Source organism: Papaver somniferum, chromosome 5 (genome assembly GCF_003573695.1).
Source record: "Papaver somniferum cultivar HN1 chromosome 5, ASM357369v1, whole genome shotgun sequence".
NCBI classification, from domain to species: Eukaryota; Viridiplantae; Streptophyta; class Magnoliopsida; order Ranunculales; family Papaveraceae; genus Papaver; species Papaver somniferum.
This window is the reverse complement of record NC_039362.1, coordinates 17,565,613-17,588,277: the sequence shown is the minus strand read 5'-3', so window position 1 is coordinate 17,588,277 and position 22,665 is coordinate 17,565,613. Positions and strand designations below refer to the sequence as shown.

General features: G+C 37.2%; 1 protein-coding gene and 1 pseudogene across 4 annotated transcripts; both read left to right on the top strand.

Moving 5' to 3' along the window:
- Nucleotides 1-7,295: 7,295 nt before the first annotated feature.
- On the top strand, nt 7,296-12,368 carry LOC113278806 (annotated as a pseudogene).
- Nucleotides 12,369-14,604: 2,236 nt separating this feature from the next.
- Nucleotides 14,605-21,766, top strand: LOC113281078 (kinesin-like protein KIF21A). Of its 4 annotated transcripts, none has more exons than XR_003325901.1 (9): nt 14,605-15,528; nt 16,315-16,371; nt 16,615-16,746; nt 16,830-16,921; nt 17,114-17,246; nt 17,807-17,921; nt 18,259-18,413; nt 21,091-21,282; nt 21,383-21,766. XR_003325901.1 is itself a non-coding variant. In XM_026529725.1 (5 exons), exons 1-5 carry the CDS (start codon nt 14,788-14,790, stop codon nt 17,214-17,216), a joined length of 1,125 nt encoding a protein of 374 aa, XP_026385510.1. In that variant the 5' UTR covers nt 14,605-14,787; the 3' UTR covers nt 17,217-17,377. The 4 variants fall into 4 exon arrangements, 1 of the variants encoding a protein (XP_026385510.1); XR_003325900.1 differs by lacking the exons at nt 21,091-21,282; nt 21,383-21,766 and adding exons at nt 17,626-17,716; nt 20,145-20,315; XR_003325899.1 differs by lacking the exons at nt 21,091-21,282; nt 21,383-21,766 and adding an exon at nt 20,145-20,315.
- The last annotated feature ends 899 nt before the right edge of the window (nt 21,767-22,665 follow it).

Sequence of the window (22,665 nt, the reverse complement as noted above, 5' to 3'; positions counted from 1 at the left end):
ACTTCAGAAACGACATCAGCCAAATCATGAGAAAAGTGTGACAGTCCTACGAAAATAAGGAAGTTTGCGAGATTGATATTTATAAGATTGCGATAATGTCGCAAGTCGTATCCGAAAATAAAGGACAGATTAGTTGTCATCCACTAGGTAATTCCCTATAAATAGTCATTTAGTTGTAAAGGAAAGGGAGAGATCTTTTTAGAGAGAGGAATAAAAAACAATTAGGAGAGAGAAAATCAAGAGTGGTTGTTGTTCTTAATCCCTTTATCTTTTCTTGTAATATTGTTCAAACATTCATCAATAAAATTAAGATTGTTAATCCAAAAATGAGTTGAATGTTAATGAAATATTGTGAGGGGTGTAGTGTAGGATTTCCTGCAACTACACAATGCACTAACAGATTTATACACTAATGTGCGAACACATTATATATTCTTATATCCATAGTTGGTTACGTAATCTCAACTCTACATTTGAATCATTGAAACATTCTTCAATAATGTTATAACCGTCGCTATTCACAACTATCATCATCAAAGCTATTTTCAAGATTGAAACGTCATCATGACTTTCGTCACGGGTTAAGATGAAAAGTGGTTAAAGCGAAAGCTTACCAACACATAAAGATAGGCGTGTAAACTCGGCTCGAAATAACAAATGTGTATGTATGAAAACTATCATACTTATGCGACTTTATCTCAAGAGTAGATAGACTTTTGAGTGATAGATAATTTCAAGTCTCCACATATCTTTTAGTTGGATGAAGTTCCACTGGTTCCTTGAGTAGTTCTTCGTCTTCGTAAGATGATCGCCATGGAGTATGGAGCTCAACTACACTAAACTGTCCTAAACCGAGACTTTGCTATAAGTAGTCTAGAAATCAAGACATATAGTTTTGACAACTAAACTTGACAAACATGCTTGAGATAGCAACGCATGCAAGTTCAACCGAGCAATGCTCTAACAATTGTTATTTCTAGTTCAGATCCAAATAATTTTAATAATTATTCACCTATTCAAAAGGACGAGTATTTGACTAGAGATACCCATCATTTTAGATGATGTAGTATTTCCTTTTGATTACAAAGTAGATAATGGTTTAAAAGAACGAGTTTATTCCGAGGATACTATTTTAGAGTCTAGAGCTTTAGAAACAATAGTCTTAGACGAAGAAGATGAACTCGTGGAGCTTTTAGATATGAGTGAGGATGCATCACCTGAGTATAACCTAGAAGAAGCAATTGACTATCTTTCAGGATTCTGACGATCTAGAAATTAGGGAAATTGTAACTAGTCTATCTAGAGACACCGAAAACTCTAAGTTTAGGGGTGATTATCATTCTAATAAAAAAATTTATAGTTGTTGTAGAAAAAAGGTTCGTTGAGACTTGCGAAGGTTCAATTTTTAAATTAATTTTCTAAGGCTTAAAAGAAAGAAAAGTTATTCAATGCAAATTGATTTCAAGGTTTAAGAATATACCAAGGATCCGGATTCCACTATTCCTTCTAGTTGGTTGGTTTGCAATTGTTGATGGTGGTTTATAGCTTAGGGAGAAAACTGTAAAAGTATGTCTACCTAACCCGCATCCGAAGTAGTAGACCTTGATATGTCTGTATTCCGCAAGGAATTTGAAGAATATATCAAAATCTGATGAGTGACTATTCCTCTTTCATATTGAGTTGAAACTCAAGCTCCTAGATGAATTGTTCACTAGTATAGAGCCTAATGAGTATTTAAGCTCCTAGCTGCGTTATTCATTAATGTCGGATCCTGCTGAGTATCTATCCTATGCTATGTTCGCCGGCTGAACTCATAATATTGACATGATATGACAATTAATGTTCACTCTCAACTGGGTAGCATGAATTTCCCGAAGTGTCAGCATTAAGATGTGCATGAAGATACTCAATCAGAGGCGTGCAAACTGCGCTGCTCCCCGAGACAAAAATTAGTGATTTTGTACCAACGTGCAAAATTTTCCAAAGACTGATTAATTTGGTGTCGGACCACAAAGTTCAATTTTTCTAACCTAATTTTATCAATTTACGAAATTTAGGTTTTTGCGGTATGCGCAATATCTCGATCCTTATTGGTCGAAACTAAACCTAGGCAAACTAGAAAATTGGTCTATCATGGAATTAGTAGTACCAGAATCCTACTAAAAGTTGGAAATAAGAAATAAAGGGAAAGGCAGCAGCCAAAGCGGCGCGGCCGCGCCACCGTGCCACTTGGCCGACCGGTTTACCCTAGCTTGCATCGCCTATCACCGACCGACCATACCCCATATTGCTGTCTGCCGGCCCCTCTTTCCCATCGGCCAATCAAATTGCTTCAAATCCACAACCTACACTTTTAATTAAAGGTGTAAGTTGGCTGGCCGACACGTTTAGTTTCTTAAGAAATTGAATCTCGACTGTCCATGTCAGTCTTAAAACGATCACGGGCGTACGAATTAGATGACCAATTTATCAAGCTTAGCCTTCTCCGGGCGCGACCAAACAAGCTTCACGATGATCACCGGCAGACCCACTTTTATTCCATCCAACCGAAAATCTTGTAGCATGTAGGTATCATCCATGATCGCTAGCCAAAGTAGGGCTAGTCACGTGGTTGAAAAAGGTGTTTAACGAGTTAAGACCGGCCATGGAATTCTTAAATCCATCGTGGTCGTCCAACTTAGCCAGCCTAATTGGATGGCTTAGATTTTATATATTTTAGGCGACCAATGAAGTGCTGATATGCTCACCGGTAACTCGCCTTATCCTTGGCCAATCGCGTTGCTCACAACCTGCTAACAACATCTTAAATCGATCACCCAAAGTAATTTGGTCACACGGCTTTAAAAGTCTTGAATTCGACGAACGACAACACGTGGCTGTCGCAAAACGATCTCGGCCGTCCAACTTGGCCAGCCAAATTGACCGGCCTAGATCTAATTATGGGCGACCAATAAGGTTCATCGTGATCATCGGCCGCTCCTCTTCCATTAGGACCGATCGATTTATCCTCAACCTACCCAAACGAATCCTGACAGCTTCTCAAAGATGGTCGGTCGCGCTCCTTTTAAGACCGTGAATTTCGAGTTTACAAATAATTTAATTATTTAACTTAAGAGCATTTCATGCTATTTTTTGCGGAAAGTCTCACGACTTGACTTGTCACATATGATTTCCTGCCGTCTAGCTTGCACGTGATTAGTCTAAATAGTTAGGTATTGGAAACAAGACCCACTCATCTATTACCATGTAGGACTTGTTCTGTTCCTCATGTAACTTGCTAAATATTTTGTACAAAATACTCGAGACATCAAACATGTCACAAACTGGGGGATGTTCACCAGGGCATTGGTCTGGCGGTTTACAGCGTGCGGCGTGCAACACGCCCATTATGAGAAAGTGTCAGGAAATGCGCACAATTAGTAGCAATAGAGAAGTAGTGGGTGTAACACCGACCAGTCTTCCCCTCATAGTAGGGATGTGGTTTTCATTACTTTACATGATCCCCACTTCTCCATTACTCAAATACTTCCACTTCCTATGAGATCAGGGTGTGTTCGACTATGACTTGTATAAATAGAGTTTCAATTTATTTCAACCGACAACAAGGTTACCAACATAAGTGCTCAGAAACCATCCAGAACTTACAGCTTACACTCTGCAAGCGGGTTCCACATTCTGATACAAGTCATAAACAACTACACCTTACAGAGACTATCACTCTCATCTCAACATCTTCTCTGCTTCCCTCCCTAAGATCAACCCTTCTCCTTCCTTTGTGACCGAATTGAGTCTGGAATAACCATTTCTTGGTTTAGGACAGAATCTTACAGATTGATCTCTCGAATATAAAGTACTCCTGTGCAGTACATTTGTTTAGGGTTTGAATTCGTTTCTCATCAACACACCCAATTTACCATTTTCAGCAGAGTCAGTGTTTACCAAGATGCGTGATGCATCCAGAGTTGCAGCTAGGAAAAGAAATGTGTCGAACAAGGTTTGGACATGGCCAAAGATGTGAGATTAACATCAAGAGGTGCCAAAGGAGTTTGGTACATATCCTGTATTCATGTGGCATGCAGGGATGCAAGCAAGACTTGCATAAGCACACTAGCATCATTGGTGAATGATGCACAACGATGATGGTCGTACTTTGCCTGGTGAAAGCTATCATGGCGCGACAAGGCTTGAGACATGCGCCAGACACATGACTTTGACGGTTATAAGTTGGTTACACGGAAATAATGTTTGCTTTATGCAATTCTAAGGCTAGGATCTACCTGTTTGGCTTTAAGAAAGGAGTTAGGCAAGTTGACATGGTTGGCCAACTGCCTTGTGTAAAGTAAATATGTAACTTCTAGTAAGCTACTTGTGCATTGCTTTTGTGAGGCTATGAAATCCTGATCTTGTGATGGTTGGGTGTCCGGAACAAGAAGAGTTTGTGTAACCCTAAGTGTGCAGTAATAATAAGGCTTCGGCCAAGATTAAAGCTATGTTATGTTGGTGCATTTACCCCTTTGTTTGGCTTATTGTTTAATGCATCAAGCAGAGTGTGTGTGATGGTTTATTGGTTTGAATTGATTGTGAGTAGAAACTCTATTTAGTATGGGTTGAATAGAGTTTTATCCAAGAAGTGAAGAAATTTGCTAAGGGAGAATTGACTGAGATTGTATTGTGGAGCATAGTGCCATTGCCAAAACTGGTTTTTACATTTGGATAAATTCAACCTATGACACAACCCACAACACAAGCCCATAGTAAGGAAGGAAATGATACGAATCATACGAGTCGCGTAAGCGGAAGCGAAGAGTCGAAGACTATTAAAAAAAATTGTTTGACCTCAGGGAGATGACTGAATTTCTATGCTCCGTCCCTGATCCTACCGACTATTGAGACCTGCACGTCATGTTTAAGAAGCACAAGCCATTTCTACAATCAGAAAACTAGACGACCTATTATTCCCAAGTAAGACATTTTATTTTTCAAAATAGAAAAACATTTTATTGGCTTAGCTGTACGCCAAAACCAAAATGAACTTGAAAACTGTATTTGGCTTAGCCTTATGCCAACTGAATTGCACTTGTAATTGTATTGGCTTAGAATAAAGCCATACAAGCAGCATTACATATGCTCTTACGCCACCTGCTTTTTCTCCTTATTGATATCCCCATTGTCTTGCTCGGATTAAACATTATGCTCGTATTCTAATGAGACCAAGAACTTTAGGACATATAATGATATCGAATGAGAACCATATGTCTCCTACCAGAGACTACTTTATGAGCATACACACCTTACAAAGTAAGGAAGCGAATATGACGATAAATCCATAAACATCATATTCACTTTGAATTTCAGATGTTACCGCAACATACATAACAAACCACGCCTATTATCACTTTATTCAACTATTACACGAACCAAGTAAATAGCATGTCAATAAGCAAAACATGATGATAAATCCATAAACATCACACTTCCACTGAAATTCAGATTAACACAAGGGAAACAAACATGATAATAAAATCATAAACATCACTCCCACTGAATTTCAGATTCAACCACAACACACATGCTTATTATCACTTTATTTAGCTATGCAAAAAAACCATATAGATGGCATACCAATAAGAAAGAAACATAACATCTTAAACTCAAAACAAGACCCCGTATCATCACAAATTACCTTTGGGCAGAAATGCGACATACAATGAGTCTTAATAAGTTTAAGACAAATTCTCATATGAAAAGCTCCAACTCATATGAGAATGGATTCACATCATATTTCATAAACACAAAACACCTTTGGGCAAGATTCGTATTTACAATTTCCGAATGAATAAAAAAAAACCACCACAACCACATGTATTCTCATTAAAATACTTCCACATACTCTTAAAGCATCACTTTGGCAACACTTAGTCGAGTAATAGAAGCTACAAACTATTACAAGTTACAATTTTTTAAAACAGAAAAAACATTCAGACTTTACACTTACAACAAAACCTCCATGTTGAGAAGTTCATATCTACTGCAGATGTGAACATACCTTGATTGTGATACACAAATCTGTTACAACTGCTCCAATACTTGCTATACTGATTTTACAACCCCACAACATCAAGTATGAAGAACCGAATCACCACATATGAGAATAACTACAACCTTAGAAGGAAAACAATCCAAAACCCTAACCTTATAATCACCCTAGCTGCTGAATATGTAATAACTAGGTGAAATAGAAGTTGAATGTTGGAATTTTAGCTCCATTAACCCTGCAATTAAGACCTGAACATTGTGGAAAACAACCTTATGTTGAAACTAGACCTTGAACCTAGTATTAGCATACTCAACAACACAAGAAACCAGCACCATACATAGCACTACAGTACATATGATTCATACTTAAAACAGACCGAGTACAAGGAAATAGAAACACATACAAGACACTTAACATTTTCATGAATTATTATCAACTTCTATTTCCTCACATTACTTCATGATGGATGAAAACAGATTTGCTTTTAAGGAAAACTTGTGAGGCTAGAAGAGAGTCCTAGTCATGCTTGCCACATGTCACTCCAACCTTTCCATCATGAGTTGGATGACACCTCATGGCTACATTGGACAGCTCATATGACATGTCAATCTAAAAGACATGTCATGCTTAGACTCAACCTTATCTAGCATTAACCTTAAACTAGTCTTTAATGAATGATTACTACGATAAAGATGCCTTAATGAGGATTAAGACTAATCCGACTTAACATAATATAAACAAGATTAGTTTAACCAAATGGAGATTTGTTGAGCAAAGCACATAAATGCTAACATCTTATGTGAAGTTATTCCTTCTACCCAGTGTTGGAGATTTTCCTCTTCTTGAGTTCGTTTTCTCAGTACTCGTCTCCTGAATCAAGGTTGCTGGGATTTGTGGTCTTCAGGTTTGATTTTCCCCTCTCTTTATGATGCAAGCAGCTACCGTTTAGTTTAATTTTGTCTAATTTGAACTGAAATTCCTTGTTTATGGGGATTTTAGGTTGTATTTATGGTAGTGAGTGGCTAGTGTGAGAATTGGGGTTTCCTTATATAACTATATATTATGAGATTCAAATCTAATGTCAAGAATAGAAGTCGAGATCACAATTAGTTGTTAGTTATTGCTGATACGCTCCGAATCATTTCTAAATTAGTCATTTGTCGCAGCTTTGTATTGCACATTATGTACTTTATCTTTTCCCTATGTTTGTTAATGTCTTGAAAGAGAGTTGTTTCTATTGTGGACTTTATATAATGTTATGACTAGTCATACAATTGTAAGGTGCTTATGCCAATCTATGTATTAATTGTTTCTCAGGGCTACTTAAGATTCCAAATAGGGGGACACTTGTGGTTCTGGAACCAAGTTTCTTGGTTTTTTACTACATTTTCTCGTTATTAGTTTCTTCCTGAAATTTCACTTGGTTGAGATGTTCTCTGTTCGATTAGCTTTGTAGTTGCACCTCTATGGTCTATTGTGTACAACTACAAGTTCATTTTAACCACTATGAATACTTTGTTACGTTTCTTAACTGACATAATACATTATTCTTGTAGGGGAAATCTGAAGGTAGGGGAGCAGGCGGCTGAGGAGTCAAAAGGTACAATATGTGGAGTCTTTGCTTACTCAGATGTTTTCTTCATTGCTGCCATAGTGTAAGCATCAGGAGGTGGAACGTTTTCTGAGTCTGCTCCAGTTGTCACTCAACTTCTAAAGGACGCTGGTTATTTTACTGTAGGCATAGCAACTTATATTCATTCAGTTTTGAAGGTTGAAGAAGGTATGTGTTCCTTTAAACTGCATCACTTTTGTCGTTCTCATGCCAATAGATAAATAAATATAGGCACATTTCATATGTTTTAGTTACAAAGCACGCTAAACACTGGAGAGGAGCAAGGGCCAAAATTGCGGATACGCTTATCTTGTTCTCTGTATTGTAACATGTATCAGCTTGCTGCTGTTCTGGTCTATAACATGTATAGACCTACCTAAGCATGCCCTTAACGGTGGATATGATTATGCCTTTCTCTAGTAGTGTAACATTTATCAACGTCAACATTTGCAAATATTCATGGTATACCAAGCTGGACCTGATGGTGGATAAGTCTATCCTGTTCTTTATAGTGGGACATGTAACTGCCACTGTTCTGGTCTATACCGTGTATACTATACCATATTTTGCATGCTCAGGAAACTATTGAAAAACTACACTTTCTGTGGACACTTTAGTTCTTATACCCAGTGACTAGTTGCTCGATGTAGCTCCTGCACGAACACCTCTTCAAGAAGCTTTCCTTTTGGCTGATGATGTACTTTCCCAAGCTGTTCAAGGAATCTCAGATTTATAACTATGAGCACCCACTTCACAAACTGTGTATCTCATAACCTCGTATTTGTTCATTTTATAATTAACGTAGTTTTATTTTTCGTGTCTTGATCCAGATTCCAGGCTTACTGAATGTGGATTTTGTCGATGTAAAAGTTATAATGAAAGAGATGGGAACAAAAATGCTTGGTGTTGGGGTTTCCATCGGCAAGAACCGATTTGAAGAGGCAGCACTACAACCTACAGTCAATGTCAGATCCATTGATGGATAGATCAATTGAGCAGGCAACTGGGTGTGGCTTTTAATATTTTTGTTGAAAACTAGTCATAAAAACCCAAGGTGACCAAACTTGTGGTACAAAAACCCCACTCAAATGTTGGGATCCATTAAAACTCCATCGTAAATAAAATTGATACAAAAACCCCAAATTTTTAAAAATTGATACAAAAACCTCAAATTTAAATGTTGGTTTCATCCAATTTTATTTTGGTTTCATCATAAAATTTGATGAATCCAAAATAAAATTTGATGAAACCAACATTTAAAATTGGGATTTTTGTGTTAATTTTGTTTTGATGGGGTTTTTGTGTTACTTTTGTTTTGATGGGGTTTTTGTGTTACTTTTGTTTTGATGGGTTTTTTGTGGAAAGATGGTGACACCTCTGGAGTTATAACTTGTTTGAAAGGACCGGACTTTGCAAGAGGTGAACAGAGTGTCACATGTATTTTATTACCCTATCTGAATATCAAGTATAACATAGCTACTCTATACTGTTATTCTTATTAATTGTACAAGGTAGTTGTAATGCTTTTGAAAGCTGTTCCAAACTCGAGCTGGGTTTTCACTCTTTCTCAGTTTTTTAGGTGCAGTCAAAACCAGCCACATGCTGTTGGCTAATTGTGCTCATATTTTTTTTTTACTGGTTGCACAAATACTGGTATGGGTGTCTGGTACCAATATGCTTTTGAGAATTGGACACGACTTTTCAGAAAATATCTTTACTTTTTGCGTACAAATATGATGTTGGTGTTGGTTTCGGTACCCGACATGATAAATGTACGTATGACATGGGTACGCGCATGCCCTACAAGTATCGGTGCAACCCAGCTTTTTTGTTAGTACTGGAGATTATAACCAGCTTGAAATCTTTGGGCCTGTAATTGATGATAGATAACAGGTATGGTGCATGTAAACATGATTGCCTCTAGGTTTTCCCGATCATTCCAGAAATCAGTTTTCTTGGATCCCAAATCATCTAAGAGGGACTGTGTAGCCTAAATTTTTTGGGCGTTTTCCCATTAGGCGGCCTGGGCCTGGGCGCCGCCTTGCGTCTAATGAGTAAGAACAGTAAATAACATTTTTTTTTGGCTAAATCAAAGAGTAAAAAGTAAAACAGTAACAAAAGAGAGAATTTTGTGAAAAAATCCTTCGAATCTTGATTCTTTTTCTTCTTAATCTTCTCCTACTTGTTTATACATTTACGTAAATTTTATGACTCCTGGGTTTAGTTAAAATGAAAAGAAATATGTCTTGTAAAGACGACTATAAAATCATAAAATATTATATATATATTTCGGCTTTATGTGTATATTTATATATTCGACTACTCCCCGGCTAATCCCCGAGTAGTCCTTCTAGGCGCCAGTCCCCACCCACCCGCCTAACGACTTTTGCTACATAGGCGGGAATAAGAAATTGCCATAAAGGAATCTCCACTTCCTGTTCCTGCAGCAGCAGATAACGGTCCTCAATGGAGGGTTGTTCACTGTACAGCTGTGTGTTCCTTTAAAGTGGATCCGGAATACTTTCAGTTAACTTTTGTCATTCTCGTGCCAAGAAATAGATAAATGTGTTTTCACTTCATCTTTAGTTCGATATATGATGATTTTAGTTAAAATGCACGCTAAGCACAAGCGAGCATAGCTTGACATTGAATGTTAACAACTATTCCTAAAGCAGGGCCTAAATGGTGGATCTGTTTATCCAGTTCTCTATAGTGCCACTGTATTGGCTTGCCCCTTTTCTGGTCTATTACATGTACAGACTTATCCAAATAGGGCTTACATGGTGGATAAGTTTATCCTGTTCTCTTAGAGTGTAACATGTATCAACTTGAGTATTCGCAAATATTCATTGAATACAAAGCTGGACCTATTTGATGAACTGGTTTATCCTGTTCTCCAATAGTGTAACATGTATCAACTTGAATGTTTGCAAATATTCACGGAATACAAAATTACAAACCTGGTTTATCCTGTTCTATATAGTGGGATATGTATCTGCCACTATTCTGGTATATACTATTTGTGTTTTAGGTTTTAAATGCAACAATCTCTTGCAGGATCTGGAAGCTGTCAAAAAAACTATCAGCTTCTGTGGACACTCTAATTCTTACTGCAGTCAAGTGTGGAGAAGCAAATCCAAATAGGGGGACAATTGACTCATGATTGAGGTAAAAAGTTACTTGGTTTAATACAACATTTTTTAGTTATTAGATTCTTCCGGAAAAGTCACTTGGTTAAGACTTTAGAAGTTCTCTGCTGAAGTCGCTTGGTAGCTATACCTCTATAGTATTAAACCACTATGAAGCAAATACAACTATCAGATTTATTGAACCACTGTGAACGTTATGTTACGTCTCGTAACTGACTGATATTTTGTGCCGGAATACAGGTACTGGGGGGAATCCGGAGATAGGAGAGCAGGTGGCGAGGAGTGAAAAGGTGCAATATGTCAAGTCCTTGTTGACTCGGATGTTGTTTTTGTTGCTTCCGGTGCTGGGTTTGCTCTAGTTTTAGCAGCTCGATTCCCTAAGTATGATGTTTACTTAACCGTAGGTGTGGTAACTTATCCATTCAGTTTTGGAGATCGAAGAAAGGCTATACAACATACAGGTATGTGTTCCTTTAAACTATTTCTGAAATACCTTTCATTCTTTTTCCTCGTTCCTATGCCAGTAAATAATTAAACATACACCCACTTCAACTTTAGTTCATAGTATGTTTTTAGTTACTTAGCACACTAAGCACAAGCGAGAATAACTTGGCCACGAATATTAGCAACTATTCCTAGAGTAGTAGGGTCTTAATGGTGGATAAGTATATCTTGTTATATATAGTGTGACAGTTATCAGCTTGCCAAGCTGTTTAAGGAATCTTATATTTATAACTGTGAGCATCAACTTCACAATCCGTGTATCTCATAACCTCGTCTTTGTTCCTTTTATAGTTAATGTTGTTTTATTTTCACGTCTTGATCCAGATTCCATGCTTACTGATGAAAACACGGGAACATCATGCTTGGTACTAGGGTTTCCATTGGCGCGAACCTAGCTGAAGAGGCAGCACTACATCCTACAGGAAACGTCATCTCCATTGATTGATTAATTGAGCAGGCAACTGGTGTGGTTTTTAATATGTTTGATTGAAAGGACCGGACTTTGCAAGAGGGGGGATCAGAGCGTCACAGGTATTTTATTACCTTATCTTAGTATCAAGTTTAACATAGCTACTCTACACAGTTATTCTGATTAATTGTACAACGTAGTTGTAACGCTTTAGAAAGCTGCTCAAAAAGTCGAGATGGGTTTTCACTCTTCTCAGTTTTTAGGTGCAGTCAAAACAAGCCACATGGTGTTCGCTAATTCTGATCATACTTTTTTGCTGGGTTGCACAAATACTGGTATGGGTGTGCGATGCCAATATGCTTTTGAGAATCGGATATGCCTTTTCAAAAAATATCTTACTTTTGCCTTCAAATATGATGTTGGTGTTGGTATAGGTAGCCGGCATGATACATATCTGACATGGGTACGGACATGCTCTACAAGTATCGGCGCAACCCAGCTGTTTTGTTAGTAACCAGCTTAGCAGACCCAACTGTGGACATAATCTTTGGGTCTGTAATTGATGACAGTTACACAGGCGAGGTGCATGTAAACATGATTGCCTCTAGGTTTTGCGGAACATTCCAGAAATCAGTTTTCTTGGATCCCAAATCATAGCAGGAATCTGTGTAGCCGCCTAAATTATTTTTTGATCATTTTCCCATTAGGCGGAAAAGCGCCTGCACAGCGCTTTTGGGCGCTTTTCTCATTAGGCGTCCTGGGCCTGGGCTCCGCCTTAGGTCTAATGAGAAATAGATAAATCTATGTTCACTTCAACTTTTTTAGTTCATATGATTTTAGTTACAATGCATGCTAAGGACAAGTGGCCGTAGCTTTGCAATGAATGTTAGCAACTATTCCTAAAACATGCCCTAAATTGGTGGATCTGTTTATCCGGTTCTCTATAGTGTTACTGTATCGGCTTGCCCCTTTTCTGGTCGAATAAGTTTATCCTTTTCTCTTATAGGGTAACATGTATGATCTTGAGTATAAATATTCGTCAAATACAAATCTGGACCTATATGGTGAACATGTATCAACTTGAATACAAAATTACAAACCTGGTTTATCCTGTTTTCCGATAGTGCAACATGTATCAACTTGAATGATTGCAAATATTCCTGGAATACAAAATTACAAACCTGGTTTATCCTGTTCTATATTGTGGGACGTGTATTTGCCACTATTCTGGTCTATCCCGTTTATACTTAGGTTTTAAATATAACCCATCTTTTGCAGGATCTGGAAGCTGTCAAAAAGCTACCAGCTTCAGTGGACACTCTAATTCCTATACCCAACAACCGGCCGCTCAATGTAGCTCCTGCACAGACACATCTGCAATAAGCTTTCCCTGGTAGAGTGTAGGTAAATTTAGGGCTTGTCCTTTTATTTCCCTGAGCTTCAAATCTGCAATTTGAAAAATAAGTCGTTAACCATTGCTGATATATGCTCCCTTTGGTTGTAAACTTGAATGTGCTGGTGAAATTGGGCTTTCCCTTGTAGAGTGTAGTTATATTTTGCCTTTCTCCATTTATTTCCCTGAAGTTCAAATCTATTATCAAAATAGAAGTTGCAGCAAATAAATTAAGTTGCTAACCGATGCTGATACATGCTCCCATCTGTTGTAAACCTGAATGCGTTGGTGAAATTAGGTTATATATGAAATTCCGATTCCCTCAAGGAACAAGTTCTTCCATGAGTATTCTTTATATCTATGGTTTGGGTTGTATGTTATGTATATTGCATTTTATATTGCCATGCTAATTTTTGTTTTGAATGTCTGTTTAGGAATGGTCAGGCCTTACTGCAGTCAAGCGTGGAGAAGCAAATCCAAATAGGGAAACACTTGACTCATGGTTGAGGTAAAAAGTTACTTGGCGTAATACAACATTTTCTGGTTATTAGATTCTTCCTCAAGAGTCACTTGGCTGAGACTTTAGAAGTTCTGTTCTAAATTCGCTTTGTACCATAGGTTTTGACTATAACCGATGGTTGTTAATTTTGCGGATGTAAAAGCTACAGTATAATGAGAGAGAGAGACAGCAACCAGAATGCTTGGTGTTGGGAGTTCCAAAACTAGCCAGAGCATTTAAAACACCGAAACCAGAATCACGCAAGAGATTTACATTTTGTTTTTTGTTGTCTTTGCGTCCCATTTGTCGTCAATATTCATACACAATGCAGGCAACAAACGGGGTTCCATCCACTGACTGGATTTTTTTTTTTGATTTTTCAGTCTTTTGTACGTACGCATTCTCTTTCGAGTGATCTCTGTCACACTTTCTCATCAAAAATAAATTAAAATTTTATGGACCCATATTTTACTGCTGGAGCAACCCTTGGTTACAAGTTGCTGCTTTCATAAAAGTTTAGGCAGTTTCATCGAAAGTTAGAAAGTAAGAGGGAGATTCATAGTTCTTCTAATGATGTTTTGACACTTTAGAAAGTAAGATGAAGCACTTTGTGGGAAAACTCGGAGTTTAAAACATGGAACAGTTTTTGATAACAAATTTTCATTATTTGCTCCTTTTATGTACTAAGCTTAAGCAATTCAAATCCGAAGAGAACACAAACCAAAACCCTCCCAAGTCTAACAAAAATGTTAAAATTGGTGGAAGTCTGCTATAATATACTACAAAGGAACCAAAGTTATCATGGCTTGGCAATGGCACAACTCTTTTGTGCCAAGTGAAATTATATTTGTCCACGCTGGTGACTTGCACCTCTTTCGTCTGGATCTGACTCGATCCGAGTCAGATTGTTTTTTTCTTTTTTGAGGTCTGACTCAGGGCTAATTGGGTTATTTTGTACTCGCCACCTTATGTCTTTTTTCTCTTTTTTACTTTCCCCTTCCTCCCTCCCCGCTACTCAGAAGCTATGCTCCTTTTTCTTTTCATTTCGTTCCTCACTCACTGAGCCTTAAGTTTCGATCACAAGTTTGTTATCTCTCAGTGCAAACTCTAGTCGCTTGTTTGGAATTATCAACTGTTTATCATCAAATTAAGAAGAAAAGGAAGGATTTGAAATTAGGGTTTACATGAAGAGGGTTTCATTTGAAAATGAGTTTAATGGAAAGTTTATTCCAGAGGATCAAATTGATTTATTTTATGAAAAGATGAAGGATACTGTTGTGAAAATATGTGCTATTCTAGATCATATTGAAGCAAACGATGAAAATGAAGATGTGGAAATGAACGATCAAGAATATGTGAGCAGCACTCGCCAAGCTCGAAAACAGGCTGCTCAGAACATAGAGGTAGTTAAATCGTCCGTTGGGACTGGAGTTATAATAAAAAAGGGTTACGTCCTCACTGCCGAACATGTGGTGGCTGGTGCTAAAGTTGTTTTTATCCGGAATGTGGAAAAGAACGATTATTATCGTTGTAGCATTGTTAAATCTAATGAAAATACAGATTTAGCATTACTCGAGATTGAAAAAAAGAAAGTAAAATTTCTTACAAGACGCGTGGAATTGACTCCTAGGAATGATACAATGGTAGGTTCTCAAGCTCTACATATAGGGCACCCAAATGATTATGATTATTCATTTTTAAGAGGGGATGTTGCACATCCACGTAGACGTTGTGAGGGTAACATGGCTGCAGAATTCCAACTCAACAATCTTCATGGAGCTGAAGGTTCATCGGGCGGACCTATTTTTGATGCTGGTGGCTTGCTTATTGGCATACTTTTGTCGGCACAGAGTCATACAGGATTAACGAATTGTGCCCATATGGATGTTGTAAAAGATTTTTTAGAAGAATGCTTCCCTGGACAGGTACGTCATTCATTTTCAATTTGGACGCTTCAATGTAGCTATTTATTTACATAGCTTAAGTTTGTTGAACCCAAAATTTTAATGGAGCAATTGCTAAAAGAAATTTTCATTACTCAACGAATAATGTAGCCAATTATTTGTATATTTAAGCAATGGAAATGAAATATGGTTGGTAAACCTCTTAATATTGAACAGTCCCTCCTTAAGGACTGGAATACAATTGTTTTGGTAAACTTAATTGAATAGATATATGGTTCAGTACAAAAGAGACTTAAATTGGCAGCAGTTGTCTAGGGATGAATGAATAGTTGATTATGATATAAACTTTACATACTTCCATCAATGTGCCTCTTAAAGAAGAAGATATAATACAGTCAGTTCTCTAAGAGACTCGACTGGTCTCTGGATTGATACTATTGATGGTTCGCATAATCTGATCTCAAATCATTTTATGAATGTTGGTACTTCTTCTAATGCTTGTCATCTTTATACATTTTGCACGTTGTGTATAGAAGGCATGTTAATCTGAAGACATTACTCCATTTTTGTGTTGGTTTACATTCAGAAGTTTCCTTTTGCTTATCCTTTCTCTTTGTCTGCATTTTTATTTAAATGTAGTTAGTCTGTGATGATACAGACTTTACTTTAATAAATTTTCGATGTTGATCTTGCTTGTATTAGTAGTATGTACAAGGATTAGTAGAATTGCAGTATTTGTTGTTGGGTTTTAGTCAGTGAAGAGTAGGGTCATTACAGTTGATAATATCTGATATTATACTGTTTCAGAAATCGAAGAAATCAAAGAGTAGAGCTATTGATGATGACAATGACGATGATGAAAAGGTAAATTTCTTTAACACCAATTCCTAATAACATCATGATTGTTAAATTAGATAACTGTAAAAGTTTTTTTTGATATAACTTGTAGTCTGAATGATAACGTAGGCTGCATTCAAGAGTGACGATCTTGCTTGTGTTTGTAGTATATACAGTGAGTACCAGAAATTGCAGTATTTGTTGTTGGGTTTTGGTCTGTGGAAAATAGCGTCGTTCTGATTGATAGTAAATGATTTTATAATGTTTCAGGAACCAAAATACTCAGTTAAAGTTAGTGGTTTTGATGGCAAGGATGTGGAGGATGAATACAGCAACGAAGAAGAAGAAAACAGCAACGACGAGGAAGAGGACGAAGACGAAGAAAAAGAAGATGGCGATCTGGTGAATTTCCATCGAATATAATTTTCAATTTGATTATAATATTCATGTCAGTTTCCATTCTGACTTTATTTTCTTATTTGCAGGTTTTATTTAAGTTGGCTAAATTGTTTGGTAAATGTGGGAAAATTTTGAGGATATTCTTCCCCTTGGATAAAACAACTAAAAAGCGAAAAGGGTTCGTACTTCTTCACTATTAGGGATTGATCTTAGTCCAGTTAACTTGGATTTTCTGTTTAATTACTTCTTTGAGTATAGTGTCAATGATAAGTGCTCAGATCTACCTTTCCTATGATGCTGAGTCAACAACCCTATGCCCTTTTCAGTTTCTGATTTTAGAAGAAGTTGCTGATATTTTTGATGAACACAGGTATGCGCTCATTGAATTTAAGGACGAAGCAGGTGTCAACAAAGCGTTACTGAAAGATGAAACAACATTCTTCCAGAAAATATATAAAGTGAAAACTGTATGATGCAAGCATGGTCAATGAATTTGTATTTCGGTATCAACTTTTATGGAAAACAATTTGTTTGAAAGTTTCTGTAGACATTTGCTTATTTCTCCATCTCCAATTTCTGTATCTTTTTAAATTTCATTTTGAAGGTTTAAATGGTATTTTGTGTCTTTAGTTCTGTTCTGCTCCAATTGTCCTCTTAAATAGCTCTCCTTGGTTCATGCAGATTGTGGTCTTCATTATTAAATTTGTTGGGGTTAGGTTGTATGAGACAATAAGTAGTGTTTTTAACAGTCAAAGACTCTACATGGCAAACACATGCACACATTTTCCTTTACGCGCTGCATGCTTTAATAACAAATTTGTTAAAGAGTTTTAATTTTTTTTCTTAATGATTTTCATCCTCTTCTGTTCTTTAATGAGTCAGCATGTTGAGAGCCCTTCTTATGCTAACACCCGAATCCTGTTGGTGGCAACTTGCTTTTCTCGGCAAGAGTTGGTTCGAGGTTCTAGAACATGTGAACTCCTTTGCATTCCCAACCAAGGTACTTTGTGTAAGAAGTGAATCTGACAGACACTGCAATTTCTCGTCTCAATTGTTTGGGCAGGATATAGATTCACTTCATGAAAAGTGGCGATAATGGCATGGGAAGCAATGATGGTCATGGTGCTAGGGGTTTTGAGCTCAATTATGATCCAGATTCTTCAATCAGACCTGCGCAGGTATGTTTTTAATTGCGTACCTGTGCTATCAGCTATTATTGTTAACTATTTTTATTTGTCTCAACTTCTTCCTTGGATACTTTGGAGTTCTTCCTATATTTCTTCACCAAGTTGGGCGAGCAAATGATGGAAGGCCCAGTTGGATTCCTCTAAGAGCTTCAAATTTGGTATAGAAGAGCGACTGCTATTTCCATTTGGAAAAGTGGCTGACCAAGAAAAAGTTGCTATGTCCAAGAAGCCACTGAGAATTAGTGTCAGACATATATGCTTGGAGAAAAACAAGATATGGGTATTGGTGTCTTACTTAGTGCCTAATCTAATATTATCTGTTTTACAGTTACCGGATCTGAGACTATAGAATCAATTTTGTCAGTTGAAGAGAGTATTGTCCCACAGCTTATCACTATGGGGTTTAACTATCATCAGGCGGCTGTTAACACTCAAATGCGGCGGGGGCAATGGATTGGTTGCTCTCTCACATGGATGGCCCAGGTACTATGAGCCTGATTAACTTTATATTATTTCATCAGTTGTGCATTTTTAGCTTTCACATATAGATCGACGATCCTATCTCCGAGGGAACCTTATTACCATTACCTGTCAATAATTGATCGTGGTTTCATTTGGTTTTCAAGAAAATATTGCTATATATAAAAGTGTTACAGACTTACCGGCATAATTAAGATTCTTTGTCCGTTCTAGTTTCTCTGTTTACTGTCGCTGTCATTTTAGCGTGAAATTTCTTTTGTTAGTGTTTCCATGTGGTAACTAGTTTGCTGGTATGGAGATTACTGAGAGGATGGAGATTATAAAGAAACAAATTGGATATTAAGCCATCCTAGCTAGTGCCTCTGCTCTATCTGAAATGGATGCTACATCAGGTGGTGCTGTGTAGAGTGTTCTACGGGGTTTACCTGATGTAGGAGGAAGATGGTATCTTTCGCTTTTTCTTATATTTAACTAGTCAACAGTAGAGTCCTGTTATGTTAATAGGAGGGAAAGAACCGGTTGGAGGAGGGAAGCACTGTGAGGAAGGAATTAAAAATTACGGGGAGGGATTGACCTATTTACGGTCCGCGAGTTATAACCCCAAAGGCGTCACTATCCATCCACAAAAAACCCATCAAAACAAAAGTAACACAAGAAGCCCAACAAAACAAAGGTAACTCGCGGTTGATGAAACCCCAAAGAATTTGATTTTGATGAAACAATTTTGAAATTTGGGGTTTTTGTTTCAATTTTTAAAATTTTGGGGGTTTTGTATCAATTTTGTTTAAGATGGAGTTTTAATGGATCCCAACATTTGAGTGGGTTTTTGGTACCACAAGTTTGATCACCTTGGGTTTTATGACTAGTTTTGTTTTAAAAAACGATAAAAATATCTATATTATCCTCATCGTAATTATAATGAGTTTACGAACGAAACATAGGGTATCTTCTTTTATTACTCATGTGAAGATTCGGATAGAAACTAGACTAGAAGACGATTAGATGAGTGATTGCTTGATTTTGCATACTGAGAGTTAGTTCATAGCCTTGGTGATGAGAATTGTGCTGCATTGTCATCATCAAACCATTTGCTAGTACAGTTTAAAGGGGAAGGTAGCAGTACACAGTACTTTCAAGACTCGTTTTGACATAATTTCTGAAATGCCTATAAATCACAAATAGTTGTAAGCAAAAGTGATAAACACGTAGATTCTTACCGATCCAGAACAAGACAAGTAAGCATTGGTAATCACAGCAAAAGAAAAAGATAGGCTTGAACCATTAGATTGCTTTTATAGAAGGTTAGGGTTTGTCCAGAATTTGGGTTTGCATCAAAAGTTGTTGAAACTTAACGGTTTTGATTATTTGCTTCTAACTTTTGATGGGCTATAGATTTGCATGTGACGCCAGCACTGTGTGATAACTTAATGTAGGTGCACACACATTACAAGGATTATTTGCATTGCTGCTTTATTTTTCAATGATCTTAGTTTGGATTTCCCTAAATATGTTTGAATAAGGTTTCCCACTTTTAACTGCATTTTAAAATAGGGAAGGCTTGGGGGTTGCTTTGCTTTGGTTTCCTTTGCTTATTCAAAAGAATTCAACATTATGAGTTTTACATATATTCATAACATTAAGGATTCATTAATAATTCATTGCACTATTCTTATAGATGCGTGTCAGTTGTTTGATGAAATACCTAATAGAAGCTATCTTTGTTGTTATCTTCAGCTTTGCTGCGTAGTAGGCTGGCGACAGATCCTGGTCACTGATCAGTTTATATGCTTTCAAACCTATTGTTATCTTTTTGGTGTTTTGTTCTTCGTAATTTCATCGTGTGCGCATCCAAATTTCTTGAACTATGCATCAAATCTACACGGTTCATGATTTTTTCTTTGCATCTTTTTGATCTGTTAAATATGATGTGGTACAAAGGTGCCTTATATACAACTTTCTGTAACAGTACATTTAATCATTGTGCTTTCACTGTTTTCCAGTTTCATGAGGTTTATTTTTAGAATTCTTGCTATATTTTCTTTGCTGATAGGTAATGATTAGGTAGAGCTAATCTTGAGTGGAACGAATTTCTAAAACATTACGAGTACTCACTTAATAAAGACCAACACATACTCTTGATGTCAAGAATGAATTGGAACTCAATAACTTGGATAATTTGGTTGCACTAATTGTTAATCTATTAGAGCTTTAGAGTTAAGAAAATCATGTATAGAATTCATATTATATAGGACTTCCTAAAGTGTAGTGGTACTCGTTCTCTTGGGAAGTTGGGAGTGTGATTTTGTTACTTGTTCTTCACTTTGTGTTGGATCATATTGTTCCCCGCGATCCGGAATTGAGTTGCTCATCTAGAATATATGCGTATGTAAAACGATGTCTCCCATTCTTGACACGTGACAGTTTACAAAGAGGGTAACTGCAAGAAATAGAGATTTCAAAGTGTAGCTTCAGTTGTAGCACTAGAGATTTCAAAGACGGTAGCTGCAAAGAAAGATTTAGAGAACACTGTCTTCTAAAGACAGACATAGACAGGTTCAGTAGTTGATATGAACTATTTGAGATCTTTAAAGAGATTTATTTTTCTTTGGCGTCTTTGTCATGGTAGCCTTCATAAAAAGGGGTAGGTAACGGGTGTTATCATCTTAACTGATTGCTGCAGTGTAACAGTGTAGATCTGCTCAAGTTATAACACCATGCAGTTGGCATACTGATTACTGACGCTCAAGGTACACAGTGAGCATTGCTGATCAGTCGAATGGAATTGGAACCATAGATATGTGATACTCACTTATAGATTGAACTGGAATTGGAACCAGAGATGTGAGTAAAGTATTCATTTCACATGTCGTAGGTAAATACAATCTGGATACTGAGATACATGATTCAAAGACGGACATAGTTGTTGGTAACCATGCTTTAGGATAACACTAACTGAATTGTTTTTCATAAAGGTGGAGAAGGAAGGAGAATCAAGATCTGCTGAAGAAAAATAATTCAGTAAGAAGTCTCCTTACTGAAGCTATGTGGAGTTCGATTTGGATGGGCTACACTTGAATTCAATCTTCGTTCTACGGGCTGTCCCTCTGCCCCATACATTTTATTTTAATGCATGGTATCACTATCAACAAGACTGGTAAGGATGACTCATCCGCATTGAGAGCATGCATGCGGAGTTCAGTTTGGCCGTTGTTAATCAAAACCATTCCTAAAAGACAGTGAGGCAAGGTTCATCCTCTTCTACTTTTAGGTTTACCCCCTGAGTAACTGTGTATGTAATGGGCATACATAACCCCTATATGTAAATTACGCAGGCTATGAGGGACTGCTGTAGCCTGCATCATGGGACTGATGTATCCTTTTCTACTATATCTGTAATTGTATTCCTTAATCACTCTTGTAGAGATGAAAATCTTAAGCTATCAATTCATTTTGGCTTTCAGGTTTGTTTTTTTCCTTTTCTTTTTCTTTGTGTGTTAAACTTTGGTCTTGGGAGAAACACAATCAACCACTAGAGCTAGCACTATGGAGAGGGATATCCCTTCCCTATCCCTCTCCATCCCTCAAAACACCAAACCCCCAAGTACTATTGGCTCCCATTTCCATTGTAGGGAAGGGATACGGAGGATTCCCTACAAGGCTGATCAGATCGGATCACCCTTGTAGGGAAGGGAAATCGCACGGGTACTCGGTACGCATATTATTTTTTTACGCGTACTGAGAACCCGTAAAGCCGTTGATACGCGTAGTAAGTACGCGTAGTTTTTCACACGGCTACTGAGTACGCGTTTGGTTAAATATATTTGTTTGACCTTTTCTCGTTGACACCTCTCTCACACCCGATCCTAACCATCCATCGTTAATAACGGCTCTATTTTCTACACCGTCGGATCCCAACGGCTATTTTTTCAAAATCCTTTATAAATATCACCTTAATTCTCTACTCAAACCACACCAAATCAATTGATTTATTATTTTCTCCTTCTTAATCAATTGATTTCTTGTTTCTCTTCATCTTACTATACGTATTGGTATTTCGATTTATAAAACCACCCAAATTTTTATTTATCTTAGTAGCTTTCAAAATGGTACTTAATTTTGTCGCACAAGAAGAGGTTGATCTTACTACTGCTTTTATTTATGTGAGTATGGACGAAATTGTTGGTTCGGCGCAAAAACCCGCTCTGTTTTGGAAACAAAAATACAACCCTGGTATAGGGGCGGCAAGTTCTAGTAG

Coding starts and splice junctions, on each gene's coding strand:
- LOC113281078 (XM_026529725.1), top strand. CDS start 14,788: ATGAAGAGGGTTTCATTTGAAAATGAGTTTAATGGAAAGTTTATTCCA. Junction 16,372..16,614: donor ACAATGACGATGATGAAAAG/GTAAATTTCTTT, acceptor ATAATGTTTCAG/GAACCAAAATACTCAGTTAA. Junction 16,747..16,829: donor AAAAAGAAGATGGCGATCTG/GTGAATTTCCAT, acceptor TCTTATTTGCAG/GTTTTATTTAAGTTGGCTAA.